The 18,051-nt window shown below is 39.4% G+C and overlaps 1 protein-coding gene across 2 annotated transcripts in view; it reads left to right on the top strand.

Annotated features, from left to right (window-relative positions):
• The window catches only part of greb1l (GREB1 like retinoic acid receptor coactivator), a 96,491-nt gene that overhangs the window by 37,162 nt on the left and 41,278 nt on the right, over window positions 1–18,051 (top strand). For both annotated transcript variants that reach the window (XM_057856609.1, XM_057856608.1), the window contains exons 8-14: window positions 4,032–4,154; window positions 8,491–8,628; window positions 8,703–8,828; window positions 9,168–9,305; window positions 13,605–13,790; window positions 13,864–14,163; window positions 17,871–17,999. In XM_057856609.1, coding sequence (XP_057712592.1) covers window positions 4,032–4,154; window positions 8,491–8,628; window positions 8,703–8,828; window positions 9,168–9,305; window positions 13,605–13,790; window positions 13,864–14,163; window positions 17,871–17,999 — 1,140 coding nt within the window. The remainder of the gene's footprint in view (window positions 1–4,031; window positions 4,155–8,490; window positions 8,629–8,702; window positions 8,829–9,167; window positions 9,306–13,604; window positions 13,791–13,863; window positions 14,164–17,870; window positions 18,000–18,051) is intronic.

Here is an 18,051-nt window from a genome sequence, read left to right as displayed (position 1 = left end):
TGACTCAAATGAGTTCAAGAAACTAAATTCTGTGCTTTATGAAAAGTGAAAAATGCAGAATTTAACACAGACGAAATCATTCGGCCGATTAGAGTGAAGTATTACCGAAACAAAATGGTGACGTCATGTACCGTAATGGTCGGCAACGGGTCGCCGCATACGTTTCTTCAACACAATGTGGCCGTGCCAAAAAAAACAAACAAAAAAAAAAACGGTTCATATATACATGTAATATATATATATTTCTGTCTCCATCCATGTACCCGTTTATAATGCGCACCATGATTTTACAAGTTGATTTTGGGGGAAAAAAGTGTGCGTTATATTTGGGAAATTACGGTAACTAGAATTATAACACGATAAACCAAAGTACAGTGAGGAGCAGAAACATTTGCACCCCTTGTGATTTTACAAACTCACTTAGAAAATAGGTAGAGGTCTCGAAATTCAATCATAGATGTATTTCCACTTAAAGAGACATACCGGTAATCTAAAAAAAATCTGGAACTAACATTGTATGATTTTTCTGTAGTTCTTCACCAGGTTTTCACATATGGAAACAGGGATTATGGCCCATTCCTCCACACAAATCTTCTCTTAGATCTGTCAGGTTTCGGGGCCGCCATTGAGAAACAGGAAGTTTCAGCCCCATCCAAAGATTTTCTATTGGATTGAGGTCTGGAGACTGGCTAGGCCACTCCAGGACCTTGATATGCTTTTCATGCAGCCACACATTGGTCAGCTTGGCTGTATGCTTCGGATCATTTTTATTTTGGAAGATCCAGCCACGACTCATCTTCAAGTCTCTGACTGAGGGAAGGAGGTTGTGGATCAAAATCTGATGATACATTTCACCATTCATCCTGTGCTTTATACAGAACGGTCGTCATGTCCCCCTTTGTTGAAAGCAGCCCCAAAGCATGAGGTTTCAACCCCCATACTTCACAGTGGGGATGGTGTTCTTGGGACTGTACTAGTGCTTATTTTTCTGCCACACTCGACGAGTAAAGATTGCACCAAAAAGTTCTACTTTGGTCTCATCTGACCACGTGACTTTCTCCGATGACCCCTCTGCATCATTCAGATGGACACTGGCAAACTTCAGTGGGGCCTTCACATGTACTGGCTTTAACAGGCAACCTTCTGAGACATGCATGATTTTATAGTGCCCTCCGTGATTATTGGCATCCCTGAAAAAGATGTGTTTTTTAGCTTCTCATATATATATATATATATATATATATATATATATATATATATATATATATTTTTTTTTTTTTTTCAAATACTATGGGACCTTAATGGAAAAAAAGAGAAAAATCCAACATCCAATACAAGTGCAGTTATTCAGTGGGGAAAAATCCCACATAAAGAAATAATTATTTGACATCAAATAATGTGTGTCACAATTATTAGCACCCCTGGTGTTAATACTTTGTACAACCCCCTTTTGCCAATAAAACAAGGTCTGGGGACTGAGATGGCCGTGGGAGGAGCTTGATTTTGTGTTTGGTGAACCATTTCTGTGTAGATTTGGCCATATGTTTAGGGTCATTGTCTTGCTGAAAGACCCAGTGACGACCCATCTTCAGCTTTCGGGCAGAGGGCAACAGATTTTGATTTAAAATGTCCTGGTATTTCAAAGCATTCATGATGCCATGCACCCTAACAAGGTTCCCAGGGCCTTTGGAAGTGAAACTGCCCCACAGCATCACTGACCCACCCTCATACTTCACAGTGGGTATGAGGTGCTTTTCAGCATGCGCATCTTTCGTGGCACGCCAGACCCACTTAGAGTGTTTGTTGCCAAAAAGCTCAATCTTGGTCTCATCTGACCAAAGCACGCCTGGGACCGTGTACAAAGGGGGCTGTACGAAGTATTAACACCAGGGGTACGAATAATTGTGACACACATTATTTGATGTCAAATATTTTTTTCTTTATTTGGGATATTTTTCCCCCCACTGAATGAATGCACATGTATTGAAGGTTGGATTTTCTCTTTTTTTTCCATTAAGGTCCCATTTTATTTGAATTAAAAAAAAAATATTAGAAGCTAAAAAAACACATCTTTTTCAGGGGTGCCAATAATTATGGAAGGCACTGTAAACCATTGCACCGTAGTGTTCTACTAACACTAGCCTTTGATACTGTGCATCCAGCTCTCTTCAGGTCATTGTCTAGCCCCTTCTGTGTAGTTTTAGGCTGAGACCTGACTTTTCATCATGAGTGATGCCCCACGAGGAGAGATTTTACATGGAGCCCCAGTCCGAGGTAGATTATCAGTCATGTTTAACCTTTTCCATTTTATAACAATTGCTTCAACTATTTTAGTCTCACTAAGCTGCTTTCCAATTGTCCCATAGACTTTTCCAGCTTGTGGAGCTCAACATTTTTTTTCTCTGGTGTCTTTTGAAAGCTCTCTGGTCTTGCCAATGGTAGCAGTTGGATTATGACTGACTGTGGGATGTACAGATGACAATAATGAGCTCAAAACGGGTGGTGGGTGTGGGTCACTCATGGGGTAAAGGTGGACTTTTTTTAAGGTAGACTGACAACTCTTTCAGTGTCATAATTATTGCTGATTGTCAGGGATACAGATACTTGTGAACCCCAGGTAATTACAAATAAATTATTTCAAAAATCATACAATGTGAGTTCCGTATTTTTCTTTAGATTGTCTCTATAAGTGGAAATGCATCTATGATTGAAATTTCAGAACTCTACCTATTTTCTGTGTGGGTAAAAAATCACAAAGGGTGCAAATACTTCTGCTCCTCACTGTATATCAGTAGCATAGGCGGAGTTTGACTTTTGAGGCGGGGGGGCACAACATATTGATGACCCCGAAACGCAGTGTCAGCAATTAAAATGAACTTACAAGAATATTTGTAATAATAAGTTGACTATGAGCGTTTTTTGTTTCCCATCATTCTTGAGGGGAATTTTAAATCAGGCTGCTTAGGCAATACTTTTCGCCAAGATCGTCATCCATTGAATATGGTATGCCCGCCGGTGACGTGCCAATGTAGTTACCCCGATCAAAAATTATATCCCCTGGGCGGAGCCATATGGAGGTAGATTTGTGTCTTTATTATTCAATCAAAAAAAAAAAAAAAAAAGTTGTTACAATATAAAAAAGTTGCTTCAATCAAACATATATTTTCAATGTCTTTGAATGCAAAAATAGATTTGAAACTCAAAAAAATGCATGTGAAAGCTATTTTTCTTTGAATTTTTGAGGGGGATCGAAGCAACTCTTTTGATTGAAGTAATGTTGTATATATATATATATATTTTGGGGTGTCAAACGATTAACATTTTTAATCGAGTTAATTACAGCTTAAAAATTAATTAATCATAATTAATCGCAATTCAAACCATCTATAAAATATACCATATTTTTCTGTAAGTTAACGTTGGAATGGAAAGATGGATATATACATTCACCATACGGTACATGAGTACTGTATTTCTTTATTATACAGTAATAATAAATCAACAAGATGGCATTACCATTATTAACATTCTGTTAAAGCGATCCATGGATAGAAAGACTTGTAGTTCTTAAAAGATAAATGTTAGTACAAGTTATAGAAATTTTATATTAAAACCCTTCTTAATGTTTTCGTTTTAATGAAATTTGTAAAAATTTCAATCAGAAAATAAACTAGTAGCCCGCCATTGTTGATGACAATAATTACTTACACAATGCTCATGGGTGCTGAAGCCTATAAAATCAGTCGCACCCAAGCGCCAGAGAAAAAAAAGTATTAACCGCCCGTTAACGCGATATTAGTAGGGATGTCCTGAAGTCTTTCTGACAGTTTTCTACTGGCCTGTTTACTACAACAATATAATAAAAACCTGAAATCATGGCTTTTAATTTGTCGTGTGCCACCCCAAGATTTTAAGTGGCCCCATTTCCCACCCCTATGAAAAATATCTGGAGACAATTTAAATCAAAGTAATGTTAGCGTGATCAATCAGAGGACTTAATTCGTCCTTATTTTTTTCTTCTCCACGACCAGATTCGCCGCCCACTCGAGTGACACCGGCCTCGTCCGTCTTTTTCAACAGTCCTGACCTTAGCAGAGAATGCGGCTTCATCAAACCTCTGGCCTCCACGCCTGGAAACAAGACCTTCCCAATAGGTGAAGAAAGGCAGTTGTGTTTTAACCCTCAGTGGGGAGCGGGGCTGATGTATGCTTGTGTCACTTCAGCTGTCTTGCTCTTTACTGTCAAAGGTTGCCTAGCTACAGGTTGTTTTTTTTGTTGTTGTTGTTGATGCAAAAAGCAGATGGAGCCATGGCTGACCATGGGGATTAACCTCTGGTTAGATGCACACACACACACAAGCACCAATCAATAGCAAAAGAAGGAATGCCATAATGACTTGTTTGGTTTGGCTATCCATTATCTCCTTTTACAAGGTTGCGCGTTATTGACAGGCAAACCACTACTCGTGCCAATCAATGTTTTGGTGTATTGTGTACGCAGTGGATATGAGATTGGAAAAAGCCCGCCAGGGTCATTGGTAAATCGATTGCCAAGTATTAGAAATCAGGGAGGACTGTTTTTAAACGCTTTCATTTTATTGAACACCTGTAGAAACCTGTTGCATAAGCTTATTAAACTATTATAAACACACTGATCTGCTGCCACAGAGCTATAACAACAAGAATGCTTGATAACAATGGGATCAAAACACATTACGCATAAGCATTTATGCTAGGGTGACCATATTTTGATTTCCAAAAAAGACGACACTCAGCCCGGCCTCAAGATACTTCAATTTTACTCGAAGTTCACTCAAAGATGCCTATATCACTTTCATAAATTTAAAGCGTGCCCCCTCACTCTGGATGGAAAAATGACGTTTGAAAAAAAAAAAAAGACTTTAAAAAAATATATATATATATATATATATATATATATATATATATATGTATATATATATATATATATATATATATATACACACATATATATTAGGGCTGTCAAAATTATCGCGTTAACGGGCGGTAATTAGTTTTTTAAATTAATCACGTTAAAATATTTGATGCAATTAACGCACAAATGCCCCGCTCAAACAGATTAAAATGACTGCACAGTGAAATGTGTACTTGTTGTGTTTTTCGGAGTTTTGGCGCCCTCTGCTGGCGCTTGGGTGCGACTGATTTTATAGGCTTCAGCACCCATGAGCATTGTGTAAGTAATTATTGACATCAACAATGGCAAGCTACTAGTTTATTTTTTGATTGAAAATTTTATTAAAACGAAAACATGAAGAGGGGTTTTAATATAAAATTTCTATAACTTGTACTAACATTGATCTTTTTAGAACTACAAGTCTTTCTATCCATGGATCGCTTTAACAGAATGTTAATAATGGTAATGCCATCTTGTTGATTTATTGTTATAATACAGAGATACACTACTTATGTACCGTATGTTGAATGTATATAGCCATCTTGTGTCTTATCTTTCCATTCCAACAATAATTTACAGAAAAATATGGCATATGGCAAAAATTTTAATCGTTTGGCACCCTTATTATATTATTATATTATAATATAATATTATATATATATATGTATGTATGTATGTATTAGGGCTGTCAAAATTATCGCGTTAACGGGCGTTAATTAATTTTAAAATTAATCACGTTAAAATATTTGACCCAATTAACGCACCCGCTGGCATATAGCCTCAAACATTACAATGAGGCCGTTTATGGACTTTAAGAGTGAAGAGAATGCCACCGGCCGCTTGGGGGCAGCGCCGTTCCATATTCATGTTATGTCTTCTAAACGTGGGAGAATTAGTAGTTGCGAGACGTTTATGCTGTATTCACAATGCAATGCAAATTGCTATTTGTGCTCCACACATATTTCGGTAAGTTTTCTTTCATTTAGTGGCAATTATGTGTCTCTTGTTTTATTTTGGGTAAGATATGTACAGGTATATTGGGGAGAAGAAGTATTTGATACACTGCCAATGGGTTTTGGCAGTGTATCAAATACTTGTTCTCCCCACTGTATATGTTATACAGTAAAGGCGAGTGGACACAGGCACGCCGTTTATTGGCATAAGCTTCTCCTTCACAACAAACATAAGTATCGTTTAGTGAAAGCACAACAAAAATAATATTCCTATCTCTCAAAAAAAAAAAAATGTTCTCAAAAAGAAAAGCACTTCAGTCTATAGTAATGAGGCCCTATTCTGACACACAGTTAAACAACAATGATAAATGAACTGGCATTCATATCAATTTAGCTATGCAAAATACACGTAAAACTTTTCACTCTATTTTTATTATTGTTATTTTTATTCTTCTTATTATTATATTAACTCTACTTTTGATTGAAAATTTTACAAATTTTATTAAAACAAAAACATGAAGAGGGGTTTTAATATAAAATTACTATAACTTGTAACTATAACATTTATCGTTTAAGAACTACAAGTCTTCTCTATCCGTGGATCACTTTAACAGAAAGAATGTTAATAATGCCATTTGTGGATTTAGTGTTACAATAAACAAATACAGTACTGATGTACAGTATGTTGTATGTATATATCCGTCGTGTGTCTTATCTTTCCATTCCAACAATAATTTGCATAAAAATATGGCATATTTTAGAGATGGTTTGAAATGCGATTAATTGCGATTGATTACGATTAATTAATTTTTAAGCTGTAATTAACTCGATTAAAAATTTTAATCGTTTGACAGCCCTAATATGTATATACACGTATAGTGTATATGTATATATATATATATATATATATATATATATATATATATATATATATATATACACGTAGAGTATATAATGCAGACCCATAGAAATGTAGTCCAGTCAATACACATACACACAGTAAGCTATGTGCCAACTAAACATTTTTATAAATTACTATCACGACAATTGTCCTTGACAAATTGTTATTCCCATTCAATTGATATTCTCATTCAATGTTCTAGATTGCACACAAACAAAAACCGAAATAAACTGACAAACTATTCAACCAGCATGTTTCCAAATGTAGCAGTTCAGAACTACGTTTCCCATAATGCCTAGCGCGGTTTAGCTTACTGATAGCTAGCTGAGGGAAAAAACAAACTTTGCTATAAAAGTTTACAATCATCAACAGCGCAACGATGCGACACCAAACGGGATTTTACAGTCAAAGCTCCAACAGAAGTCAACAGTTGCTACTATATACGTATTAATCGTAAAAAATTCAGGCGTTGTGGCCAAATCGTTAACCCAGTAGATGGCGGTAATGCCTCATGATGGGGGTAAACTGCCAACAAAAACAAGAAGAACTTCCTTCCCTCCCTTCTAGTAGGAGCCATGTCAAATGCTGCCACCCAGCGGCCGGAGTGATTATCTTCAAATTGGTCCCTGTGACAAATCATAAAAACCGGACATTTTTATGAATTTATAAAACCCGCCCGGACGGCGAGGATACTACGTGAAAGTAGGACTTGTCCGGGCAAAAGAGGACGTTTGGTCACCCTAATTTATGCATTGTTGACTGATAAATAGTTCATGGAAATGTGTGTGATGAAAAGAATGTTGAAATCCAATCTCAAAGCACACTCTCTTGTATGACAATTTACAGTTTGAGTTTTTGTTGAAAGGAGACTCGAAGCCAGGGGTCTCCAAACCGGTCCTCGAGCGCCGCTGTGGGTCCTGGTTTTTGTTCATACCGCTCAAGCACAGACCTTTTAACCAATGTGGTTTCTACTAAAACAGGCAGCACCTGACTGCAATCAACTGATTACACTTAGAAAACACCAGATTGGTGAAAAGGTGTGGTCTTGTTTTGTTGGAGTGAAATCCTGCACCCACAGCGACCCTATGTGGAATAGTTTGGAGACCACTGCTCTAAGCTATTACATGAATGGGTTTATGTGTGTGGTTTCTTTATATAAAGAAATTAGACTTTATCTAACGATAACTCAAGTGGTAATATGCGTCTCCAAAACACAATGCTAACGGACACTTAAAACACTAACTAGCATGATCGCTAACTACCTTAGCACTCCTTGCTAACTGGCAGCGCCTCATCAACAAAGAATACAAACAATACAATAGGCTTCATTTACTCACCTCTGATGGAGGTACACTGTATCTAACAACACAAAAGACAATCTAACTCTCGACACTTTTGTAATATTATTGATTCAGCAACCCAACAGCAGCAGTTGCAGCAGTGAACTCTCTCTCTCTTGCTCCAATCACAAACGCACGCATCCTCACATTACACACAAAGAAGGACCCAAAAGTGACTGCTAATCACTGCAGGCAATAATCAATCATCACATTAATTGAAAACTAATTCATTTAATCGATTTAATCATTTAAGTGGTTGTAGCCTTAGCTACAAAGTATCACGATATATCACCTTTTAGATATATTGTCACACCCCTGCTGTCCAGTATGTTGTATTAAGGAAATAATTCTTGCCATTTTCCAGTTCCCACTGCACTAAGGGTAAACGGGCCGACAAACGGCTTAGTTGTTGATGGGCGGACCCCCTTACTCAGCACCTCCCAAGTCACTTTAGGACCTCAGGCCCAAGGCTATCGAGCCTCAGACCTGGGTGGCAGTCCAGGTAAGACTTTTCCTTTGACACTTGTTATGTGTCATGTCTAGCATGAGACATTTTTATTTTTGTGTGCCGCTCAGCGTCATCCGCCATGAACTCCGGTCCCCCCAAGAAACGTCATCGGAGCTGGCATCCCACTTCGATTGTCGCAGCCCCGCCCACGGCTGTCCCCGTGCCGGCCATCCGACCCGTCGTCTGTCCTTCTGGTAGGTTTGAACGTCATCAGTTTTGTTCTCAGCCGATGTCTGCGTTGCATGTTCGTCGGCAATCAGAACCGTAGCTTGACCCGCATGTTGTCTGCTATTTAGCGGACAGGTTTGCGTAGGCTTTTTTCTAAGAATTTTTCCAAGTCTGCTTTGAAGATGACAAAACAATATTACTGTGGTTATTCAGGGATGAGTCATGCGCTTATCTCCATGGAGATAGAGCGACTGGAGAATTAGGAATTATTACCCTGCTAATCATAAAATATGCTATCAGTAAACATGATTTGCCAAAATCTCTTGAATGTGACATATAATCTATGTGTTGTGTTTCCGGTTTAGGTTCTATATTAGGGGGTGCCTCTCCTCAACATCCAGGGCCGAGCGCCATCCAGACCCAACCTGTCAGCACTGGGGGGACGGTCATCATTCCGGAAAACCTGCTCAACTGTGCAGGCGTTCGCCCCGTCATCCTCGTCGGTACCAGACACCTCTTCGTCATCTTCTTTTCACCCAAAATACCTGATGCTGATTTCCTTGACTCTGTTAAAAATACATCTGGGAAATATTCGTGAAATAACAAAGACGAGTAGAAAATGCAATTTATTGAGCAATTACATACAGATCTTTGGGGACATTTCAGGGACACGTCCCTTTCATATCAGGTCACTTCCTATTGATTTGGGGACATTCCAGGGGCACGTCCTGTTTCATGGCTGTCAATGGCATCGGCTTACCTGGGCGTCAGTTGAATGTCAATGGGCTTTAATTGTAGGTTTTTGCTCAAAAATCACAACCACACGGGTTTTTCCTGCCATTCAAAATTAATGGGAAATTTGGACGTACAGTGGTATGAAAAAGTATCTGAACCTTTTGGAATTTCTCACATTTCTGCATATAATCACTATCAAATGTGAGCTGATTTTTGTCAAAATTACACAGATGAAAAAAACTGTCTGCTTTAACTAAAACCACCCAAACATTTATAGGTTTTCACATTTTAATGAGCATAGTAGGCAACCAATGACAGATGGGGGAAAAATAAGTAAGTCTGCCTAAGGCAGTGCTTCTCAATTATTTTCTGCTACGCCCCCCCCAAGCAAGACGTAAATGTTTCGCGCCCCCCCAAACTCTCTGCCGCCGCTGTAAATAGTATTATTTGTCTATAAAATTACTATTATAAATACGCATCTGCCTAATATTGTGTCCTTTTTTTCTAATAAAGAAAAAAAGTAACAGATCAACTTATAATAAAGTATAACTTTATTAACATTGTTTTGTTTGTAACAGAGAAGACTTGACGTGCATCAATTTGCCTGAATTAAAAAAAAAAAAGTCACATTCAAACTGTAAAAATACACTCAAGGTACATTTTTGACCATTTGATACAGAAAAATAAAATGTAATAAAATCAGTAAATAATAACAAATTCAAATTGATTAGAAACATTCACTCATGAGGACAATATGCCAAAAAATTTGACCGAAAAATGAATAAAGGAAAAAAAGAGTGTCCTTGGACAGAAGGACAGTTTTTATTTTTGCTGCTCACACTCAGTATTACCTCCTTTGCAATGGTGTGGAGTCATTTTGCAATGAGCATGCTAACAATGCTCACTGGTTTACCGATATAACACTGACAAAGCAGGACGATTGTTGGCAATATTCGGCACGTTTTCGCTGAAAAACAATCAAGCGGCTTATCAATGAGATTGGGGTCGAATGTCTTTAAGTGGCGTCTTAATTGATTTGGCTTCTGGCGGTCCGCTATAATTATTTTTAGACACAGTAAACAGTCTTTCCTCATCACCCACAGTATTAAAAGTCAAAGCTAAAAGGCAAACGGCACGAACAAAGCGCATTCTCGGCGGCCGAGGTAGAACCGTAGGTGAGGGCGGTCGTCGTGACGATCCCAAGCCGAAAATGGCACTTATCGGGCGGCGGCGTAAGAACCGGACAAGACAGTGGGTCGCTGCGTGAGTGAGTCCGGTCGGAAAACGGCTTTCGAAGACGGCGGCGGCGCACTGCTCTTCATATTTGTTTTCTGTGTGATGAGTGCTCTTCCTTAGTTCAAAAATACTGCACGCACTCTGAAAATGAGAGCGCCACTGCCACCCACTGAGTGGATGCGCAAGTACACGTTATTCCAGTACGGCAGAAAAAAAAAAAAAGCATGTTCCCCAAGGTCACACGCGCCCCCCCGGCATCGCTCTGCGCCCCCCCAGGGGGGCGCGCCCCACTATTTGAGAAGTACTGGCCTAAGGAGACTTAAAGAGCAATTGAAACCAATTTTTACCAAACAATTTAAGTCAGGCATGTGCCCAATCACTGATGAGTGGTTTAAAGCCCTGCCCACTATAAAACACACACCTGGCAAGAATTGTCTTGATGAGAAGCATTATATGATGTGCATCATGGCTCGGTCAAGAGAGCTGTCTGAAGACCTGCGATCAAGAATTGTTGATTTGTATAAAGCTGGGAAAGGATACAAAACCAACTCTTAAAATCTGGATGTTCATCAATCGACAGTCAGAGAAGTTGTCTACAAATGGAGAGAGTTTGGCACTGTTGCTTCTCTCCCAAGGAGTGGCCGTCCAACAAAGATGATGCCAAGAGTTAAGCGCAAAATACTCAGAGAGGTAAAAAAGAACCGTAGAGTGTCTGCTAAAGACTTACAGAAATCAGTGGCACAGTCCAATACCTCCGTGCACACATCAACTGGCAGCAATAACTTCAACCAGATGCTTCCTGTTGCTGCAGATCTGGCACATCTCATTTTGGCCCATTGTTCGCTACAAAACTACTGTAGTTCAGTCATATTCCTGGGATGTCTGGAATGAATCGTTGTCTTTAGGTCATGCCACAGCATCTGAATGGGGTTCAAGTCTGAACTTTGACTTGGCCACTCTAGAAAGTGTATTTTGTTCTTCTGAAACCATTCTAAGGTCGATTTACTTCTGTGTTTTGGATAATTATCTTGTTGCAGCATCCATCCTCTTTTTATCTTCAACTGTCTAACGGACGGCCTCAGGTTTTCCTGCAAAACATCCTGATAAACTTTGGAATTCATTCTTCAATTAATGATTGCAAGTTGTCCAGGCCCTGAGGCAGCAAAACATACCCAAATCATGATGCTCCCTCCACCATGCTTAACAGTTGGGATGAGGTGTTGATGTTGGAGAGCTGTTCGATTTTTCCTCCACACATGACGTTGTGTGTTAATCCCAAACAATTCAACTTTGGTTTCATCAGTCCACAAAATATTTTGCCAAAACTTCTGTGGAGTGTCCAAGTGCTTTTTTGCAAACATTAAACGAGCAACAGTGTTTTTGTTTTTTTTAGACAGCAGTGGCTTCCTCCGTCGAGTCCTCTTGTGAACACCATTCATGGACATAGTTTTACATATAGTTGATGTGTGCGCAGAGATATTGGACTGTGCCAGTGATTTAGCAGACACTCAAGGGTTCTTTTTTACCTCTCTGAGTATTCTGCGCTGAACTCTTGGTGTCATCTTTGGTGGACGGCCACTCCTTTAGGGAGAGAAGCAACAGTGCCAAACTCTCTCCATTAGTAGACAACTTCTCTGACAGTCGATTGATGAACATCCAGACTTTTAGAGATGGTTATGCATCCTTTCCCCGCTTTATACAAATAAACAATTCTTCATCACAGGTCTTCAGACAGCTCTTTTGACCAAGCCATGATGCATATCAAACAATGCTTCTCATCAAGACAATTCTTACCCGGTGTGGGTTTTATAGTGAGCAGTGCAGCTTTAAACCACTCATCAGTGACTGGGCACACACCTGACTTAAAATGTTTGGTAAAAATTGGTTTCAATTACTCTTTAAGTCTCCTTAGGCAGAGGGTTCACGTACTTATTTTTTCCCCCTTCTGTCATTGTTTGCATGCTATCCTCATTAAAATATGAACCTAAAATATGAGTTTTTTCATCTGTGTGATTTTGACAAAGATCGGATCACATTTGATGGTGATTTTAAGAAGAAATGTGAGAAATTTCAAAAGGTTCAGATACTTTTTCATACCACTGTACATGGCCATCAATGGCATGGACATGCATGGCGGTCAATGGCATCAAATTACTTTGGCACCAGGAAAAAAACAGCCAATGCGCTGTAATGGTAAATAGTCAAAACTTACAAGAACCTATTTTTTCCTGCCATTGAAAATGAATGAGAAATTTAGACGTACATGCCTGTCAATGGCATCCCATTAGAAATGAATGGGAAAGTTTTTGGCCAATTTTTGGAGAAACCATAAGTTTTTGGCAAATTCTGTATTCAACTTTTATGCCCCTTACCATCCTCGGCTTTTTACGTGTATATTATGTGATTTGTTCAAAAATTGTAGGTCTAGATACATTTTCAAACTTTATTTAAAAAACCCGCATTTACGGGCGAAGGGAAAATTTAGGGGCTCATTCGAAAAATTCCTTGCGTCGCGCGAAAATTCCCGTGATTTTGATATTTGCACAGTGACAGTCGGTCAAACGGTTTGGACTGTGCAGCGCCAAGAAACGCCATTCAAAAACAAAAAAAACTTGCAAAGCCCCATCTAAAAACGAAGTAAAGTCAGTGTTGTTTTCGTCAACAATGACGATAATGAAAATATTTTGTCAACATTTAAGAAAAAATAAATAAATAAATAAAAAGCCCGGCTAAGAATATAGTCAGTGATATGTCAAGGATTATACAATGTAGGAGTTAAATATAAATTGAACAGATGATGTCCTTTCTTGACTTTGTTGTCGGCTATCTAGGGCACGGAACCATGCCTTATTTTGAAGGCAACCTCGGGGATCTGGTGGTCAGCCCTCTGCTGGTGAGCTGTTACAATCACAGCCAGCTAAGTGAGAAGACACTGAAAATGCTGGGCCTCAGCGGCAGCCAGCAACTCAGCGTGGAGACCATGATTCTGCTCACGTTACAGTATTTGGCACGTTTAGGTGGGCTGCAAATGACACTCACTTGTTAAAACACTGGCCATTTGTTTCCAACTAATTTTTTTTGTTTTTACAGGTCCGGAGCAGATCCCCCTCCGAGAGGAGCTGGAACAGATCGTCTTGAAAGCCCTGCTCTGCTGTCCCAGCGGTCCAGCCATCTGTCCATCCCAGCTGCCTTGGCTAGCTCGACTGGAGGCTAGCGTTTCTGGGGGTGCTGTCCAAGTGGTGGTCTCCCACAATACGCTGGCCGAGGGTATCTGCGAGTCGTTGCGCTCCCTCGGCGAGGGGCCCCACCTCCAACAGTCGCTGCCCACGTATGTGGTCATCATATGCTCCTCCAAGATGAACGGCAACCAGTTCTGCGTGATGGTCTTAGGTATGTTCACCCCTTTATTGTTGTTCAGGATGCTCTATTTAAAAGGGGTGCAATGGTACACATGGCAGTCACTGGACAACAGGAAAAATCAAAGTCTTTGGAAAGAATTTGGAAGTTAAGTTTGTTCTCTTGGCAAAAACTAAAAAACAGCTCTTATTACTGTATTTTCTGCACTATAAGATGCACCTAAAAGCCTGCAATTTTCTCAAAATCCAACTGTGCGCCTTGTATACAGGTTTTCCCTGGGTTACGACGTACTTGACTTAAGCGATTTCGACTTTACGATGCCTGAGTCTCATCCGCTATTTTGTCTCTAGTAATTTTTTGATGTTTTTTTTATTTTTTTTATCGCAAAAACAGTACTTTATTGTACCCCACACTATCTTATTTTTTATCGTAATTTTCCGACTATAACCAGCTACTTTTTTCCTTGATTTTGAATCCTGTGGCTTATAGTCCAGTGCAGCTTACTTGTTGATTTATTTAGATTTATAGGAAAAACATACCTCCAAGCATGCATAGCAGCGCGACAGATCTAAATAACTATCAAAATTCATGTTCTGTGCTAATTATTTACTTAGCACAGAACTGTTACTGTTCCAGTTGTTTCATTAATTACTTGTTATGGTATCTGGTAGCACTTTATTTGACAGCGGGGTCATAAGACTGTCATAAGACCGTCATAATTATGACATGACACTATCATGGGCATTACTGAATGCTTATGACAGATGTCATTAAGTGTCATCCGGTAAATTATGTTACTAATTCCATTTATGTCCTGCTCGGATCTTTTACATCCATTCAAAAGTGAAATAATTTCCAGAATAAAACCAAATGACATCTGTTATAAGCATTCATTAATGCTCATGACAGTGTCAGGTCATAATTATGATTGTCTAATGACAGTGCTATGGCGCCACTGTCAAATAAAGTGTTACCAAATACCATAATTAAGAATGAATGAAAGAACTGGAACAGTAACTGAACAAATAATTAGCACAGAACATGAATTTTGATTGTTATTTACATTTTTAGCGCTGCAATGCATGCTAGGAGGCATGTTGGACAACAAAAGTGTTGACAGTAGGTGGCAGAAGACGTTGACTGTCTCCCCCAAGGGGAGCAGTGATGGCCAAATGAAGCTTCTTGAGGCAATGAAGCTTTGCAGCCAATTGCTTCAAAGCTTCGTGGTGGTTCATCTGGTCTTATGAAAGTTTTTTGATGCCGATGTCTAATAACGTGTTACTGGTTAACATCTTTTGGTGTAAATATCCAATCATACAGTTAGGACAGTGCGGCTTATCAATGAACAAATGCCGTTTTCGTGTCACATTTGGTGGGTGGCGACTTATAGTCAGGTGCGCTTATAGTGCGAAAATTAAGGTAATATGACGTGTTCTGGCCTCTCTAAATGGGAAGTTGTTAAGATTTACAGACAGCAAACAAGGCAATTATGCGATTTGAAGCTTTTCACTTCCTTCACTTTTGACAATTTGCAAAGCTGTAACACACAAATGTACACTTCGGTTCAAAACGACACGCATTTTAACAATAAAAGACTTGCCAAAGAACAATTGTAAATTCAGCAGATAGAATTAGCCTAATTTGCTTGACAAACTCCCCAAACTGTAGCTGTGAACTTTACAAATGCATGCACAAACATACAGTGCCTTGCAAAAGTATTCGGCCCCCTTGAATCTTGCAACCTTTCGCCACATTTCAGGCTTCAAACATAAAGATATGAAATTTTAATTTTTTTGTCAAGAATCAACAACAAGTGGGACACAATCGTGAAGGGGAACAAAATTTATTGGATAATTTAAACTTTTTTAACAAATAAAAAACTGAAAAGTGGGGCGTGCAATATTATTCAGCCCTTTTACTTTCAGTGCAGCAAACTCACTCCAGAAGTTCAGTGAGGATCTCTGAATGATCCAATGTTTTCTTAAAGGACCGATGATGATAAATAGAATCCACCTGTGTGTAATCAAGTCTCCGTATAAATGCACCTGCTCTGTGATAGTTTCAGGGTTCTGTTTAAAGTGCAGAGAGCATTATGAAAACCAAGGAACACACCAGGCAGGTCCGAGATACTGTTGTGGAGAAGTTTAAAGCCGGATTTGGATACAAAAACATTTCCCAAGCTTTAAACATCTCAAGGAGCACTGTGCAAGCCATCATATTGAAATGGAAGGAGCATCAGACCACTGCAAATCTACCAAGACCCGGCCGTCCTTCCAAACTTTCTTCTCAAACAAGGAGAAAACTGATCAGAGATGCAGCCAAGAGGCCCATGATCACTCTGGATGAACTGCAGAGATCTACAGCTGAGGTGGGAGAGTCTGTCCATAGGACAACAATCAGTCGTACACTGCACAAATCTGGCCTTTATGGAAGAGTGGCAAGAAGAAAGCCATTTCTCAAAGATATCCATAAAAAGTCTCGTTTAATGTTTGCCACAAGCCACCTGGGAGACACACCAAACATGTGGAAGAAGGTGCTCTGGTCAGATGAAACCAAAATTGAACTTTTTGGCCACAATGCAAAACGATATGTTTGGCGTAAAAGCAACACAGCTCATCACCCTGAACACACCATCCCCGCTGTCAAACATGGTGGTGGCAGCATCATGGTTTGGGCCTGCTTTTCTTCAGCAGGGACAGGGACGATGGTTCAAATTGACGGGAAGATGGATGCACCCAAATACAGGAACATTCTGGAAGAAAACCTGTTGGTATCTGCACAAGACCTGAGACTGGGACGGAGATTTATCTTCCAACAGGACAATGATCCAAAACATAAAGCCAAATCTACAATGGAATGGTTCAAAAATAAACGTATCCAGGTGTTAGAATGGCCAAGTCAAAGTCCAGACCTGAATCCAATCGAGGATCTGTGGAAAGAGCTGAAGACTGCTGTTCACAAAGACTCTCCATCCAACCTCACTGAGCTCAAGCTGTTTTGCAAGGAAGAATGGGCAAGAATGTCAGTCTCTCGATGTGCAAAACTGATAGACACATACCCCAAGCGACTTGCAGCTGTAATTGGAGCAAAAGGTGGCGCTACAAAGTATTAACGCAAGGGGGCCGAATAATATTGCACGCTCCACTTTTCAGTTTTGTATTTGTTAAAAAAGTTTAAATTATCCAATAAATTTTGTTCCACTTCACGATTGTGCCCCACTTGTTGTTGATTCTTGACAAAAAATTAAAATTTTATATCTTTATGTTTGAAGCCTGAAATGTGGCGAAAGGTTGCAAGGTTCAAGGGGGCCGAATACTTTTGCAAGGCACTGTATGAATTTTTGTTGTTATTGTTCTAACATTCAGCGTTTATGTGCAAAAAAGGCAACACACCTTTTGTTGTAGGGATCGACTGCTGTAACAGTTAAAGTCACGTAGCACTCACCAGCTGGCAACTTTTTGTTAACAATAAAATGCTAACATTTTCAATGTTGGATTACACACAGTTAACTGTAAAACCATTACCACTGAACTTACACTCCCACGGAAGATATATTTTCATATTGGCTAAAATCAAAAAGTGCAAATAGTTCCAACTAAAACTGGAAAACTGTCAGCTGTTGGTTTTAGCCTGTAGGACACTGGATTACAGAAAGACTAACTACGACATGGATTTTTTTATTTTATTTTTTTCACTCAAACGTATGATTACATGTTAATATGGTGAGGTACCCCCCACAGGAAAGTATCAAGCGCGGGCTTTAGCCGAGGGCATGCTGACCACCAACGAGTTCCTGAAGGAAATCAGCTACGAGCTCATCACTGGCAAAGTCACCCTGTTGGCGTCTCACTTCAAAACCACTTCACTTGGTAAGCGTCCAATTGGCAAAATGGCACTCCAACAAATTGTGTACAGACCATA

Source organism: Corythoichthys intestinalis, chromosome 14 (genome assembly GCF_030265065.1).
Source record: "Corythoichthys intestinalis isolate RoL2023-P3 chromosome 14, ASM3026506v1, whole genome shotgun sequence".
NCBI classification, from domain to species: domain Eukaryota; kingdom Metazoa; phylum Chordata; class Actinopteri; order Syngnathiformes; family Syngnathidae; genus Corythoichthys; species Corythoichthys intestinalis.
Note: the sequence above shows the minus strand (reverse complement) of the source record. Positions and strands in the feature narration are given on the sequence as shown.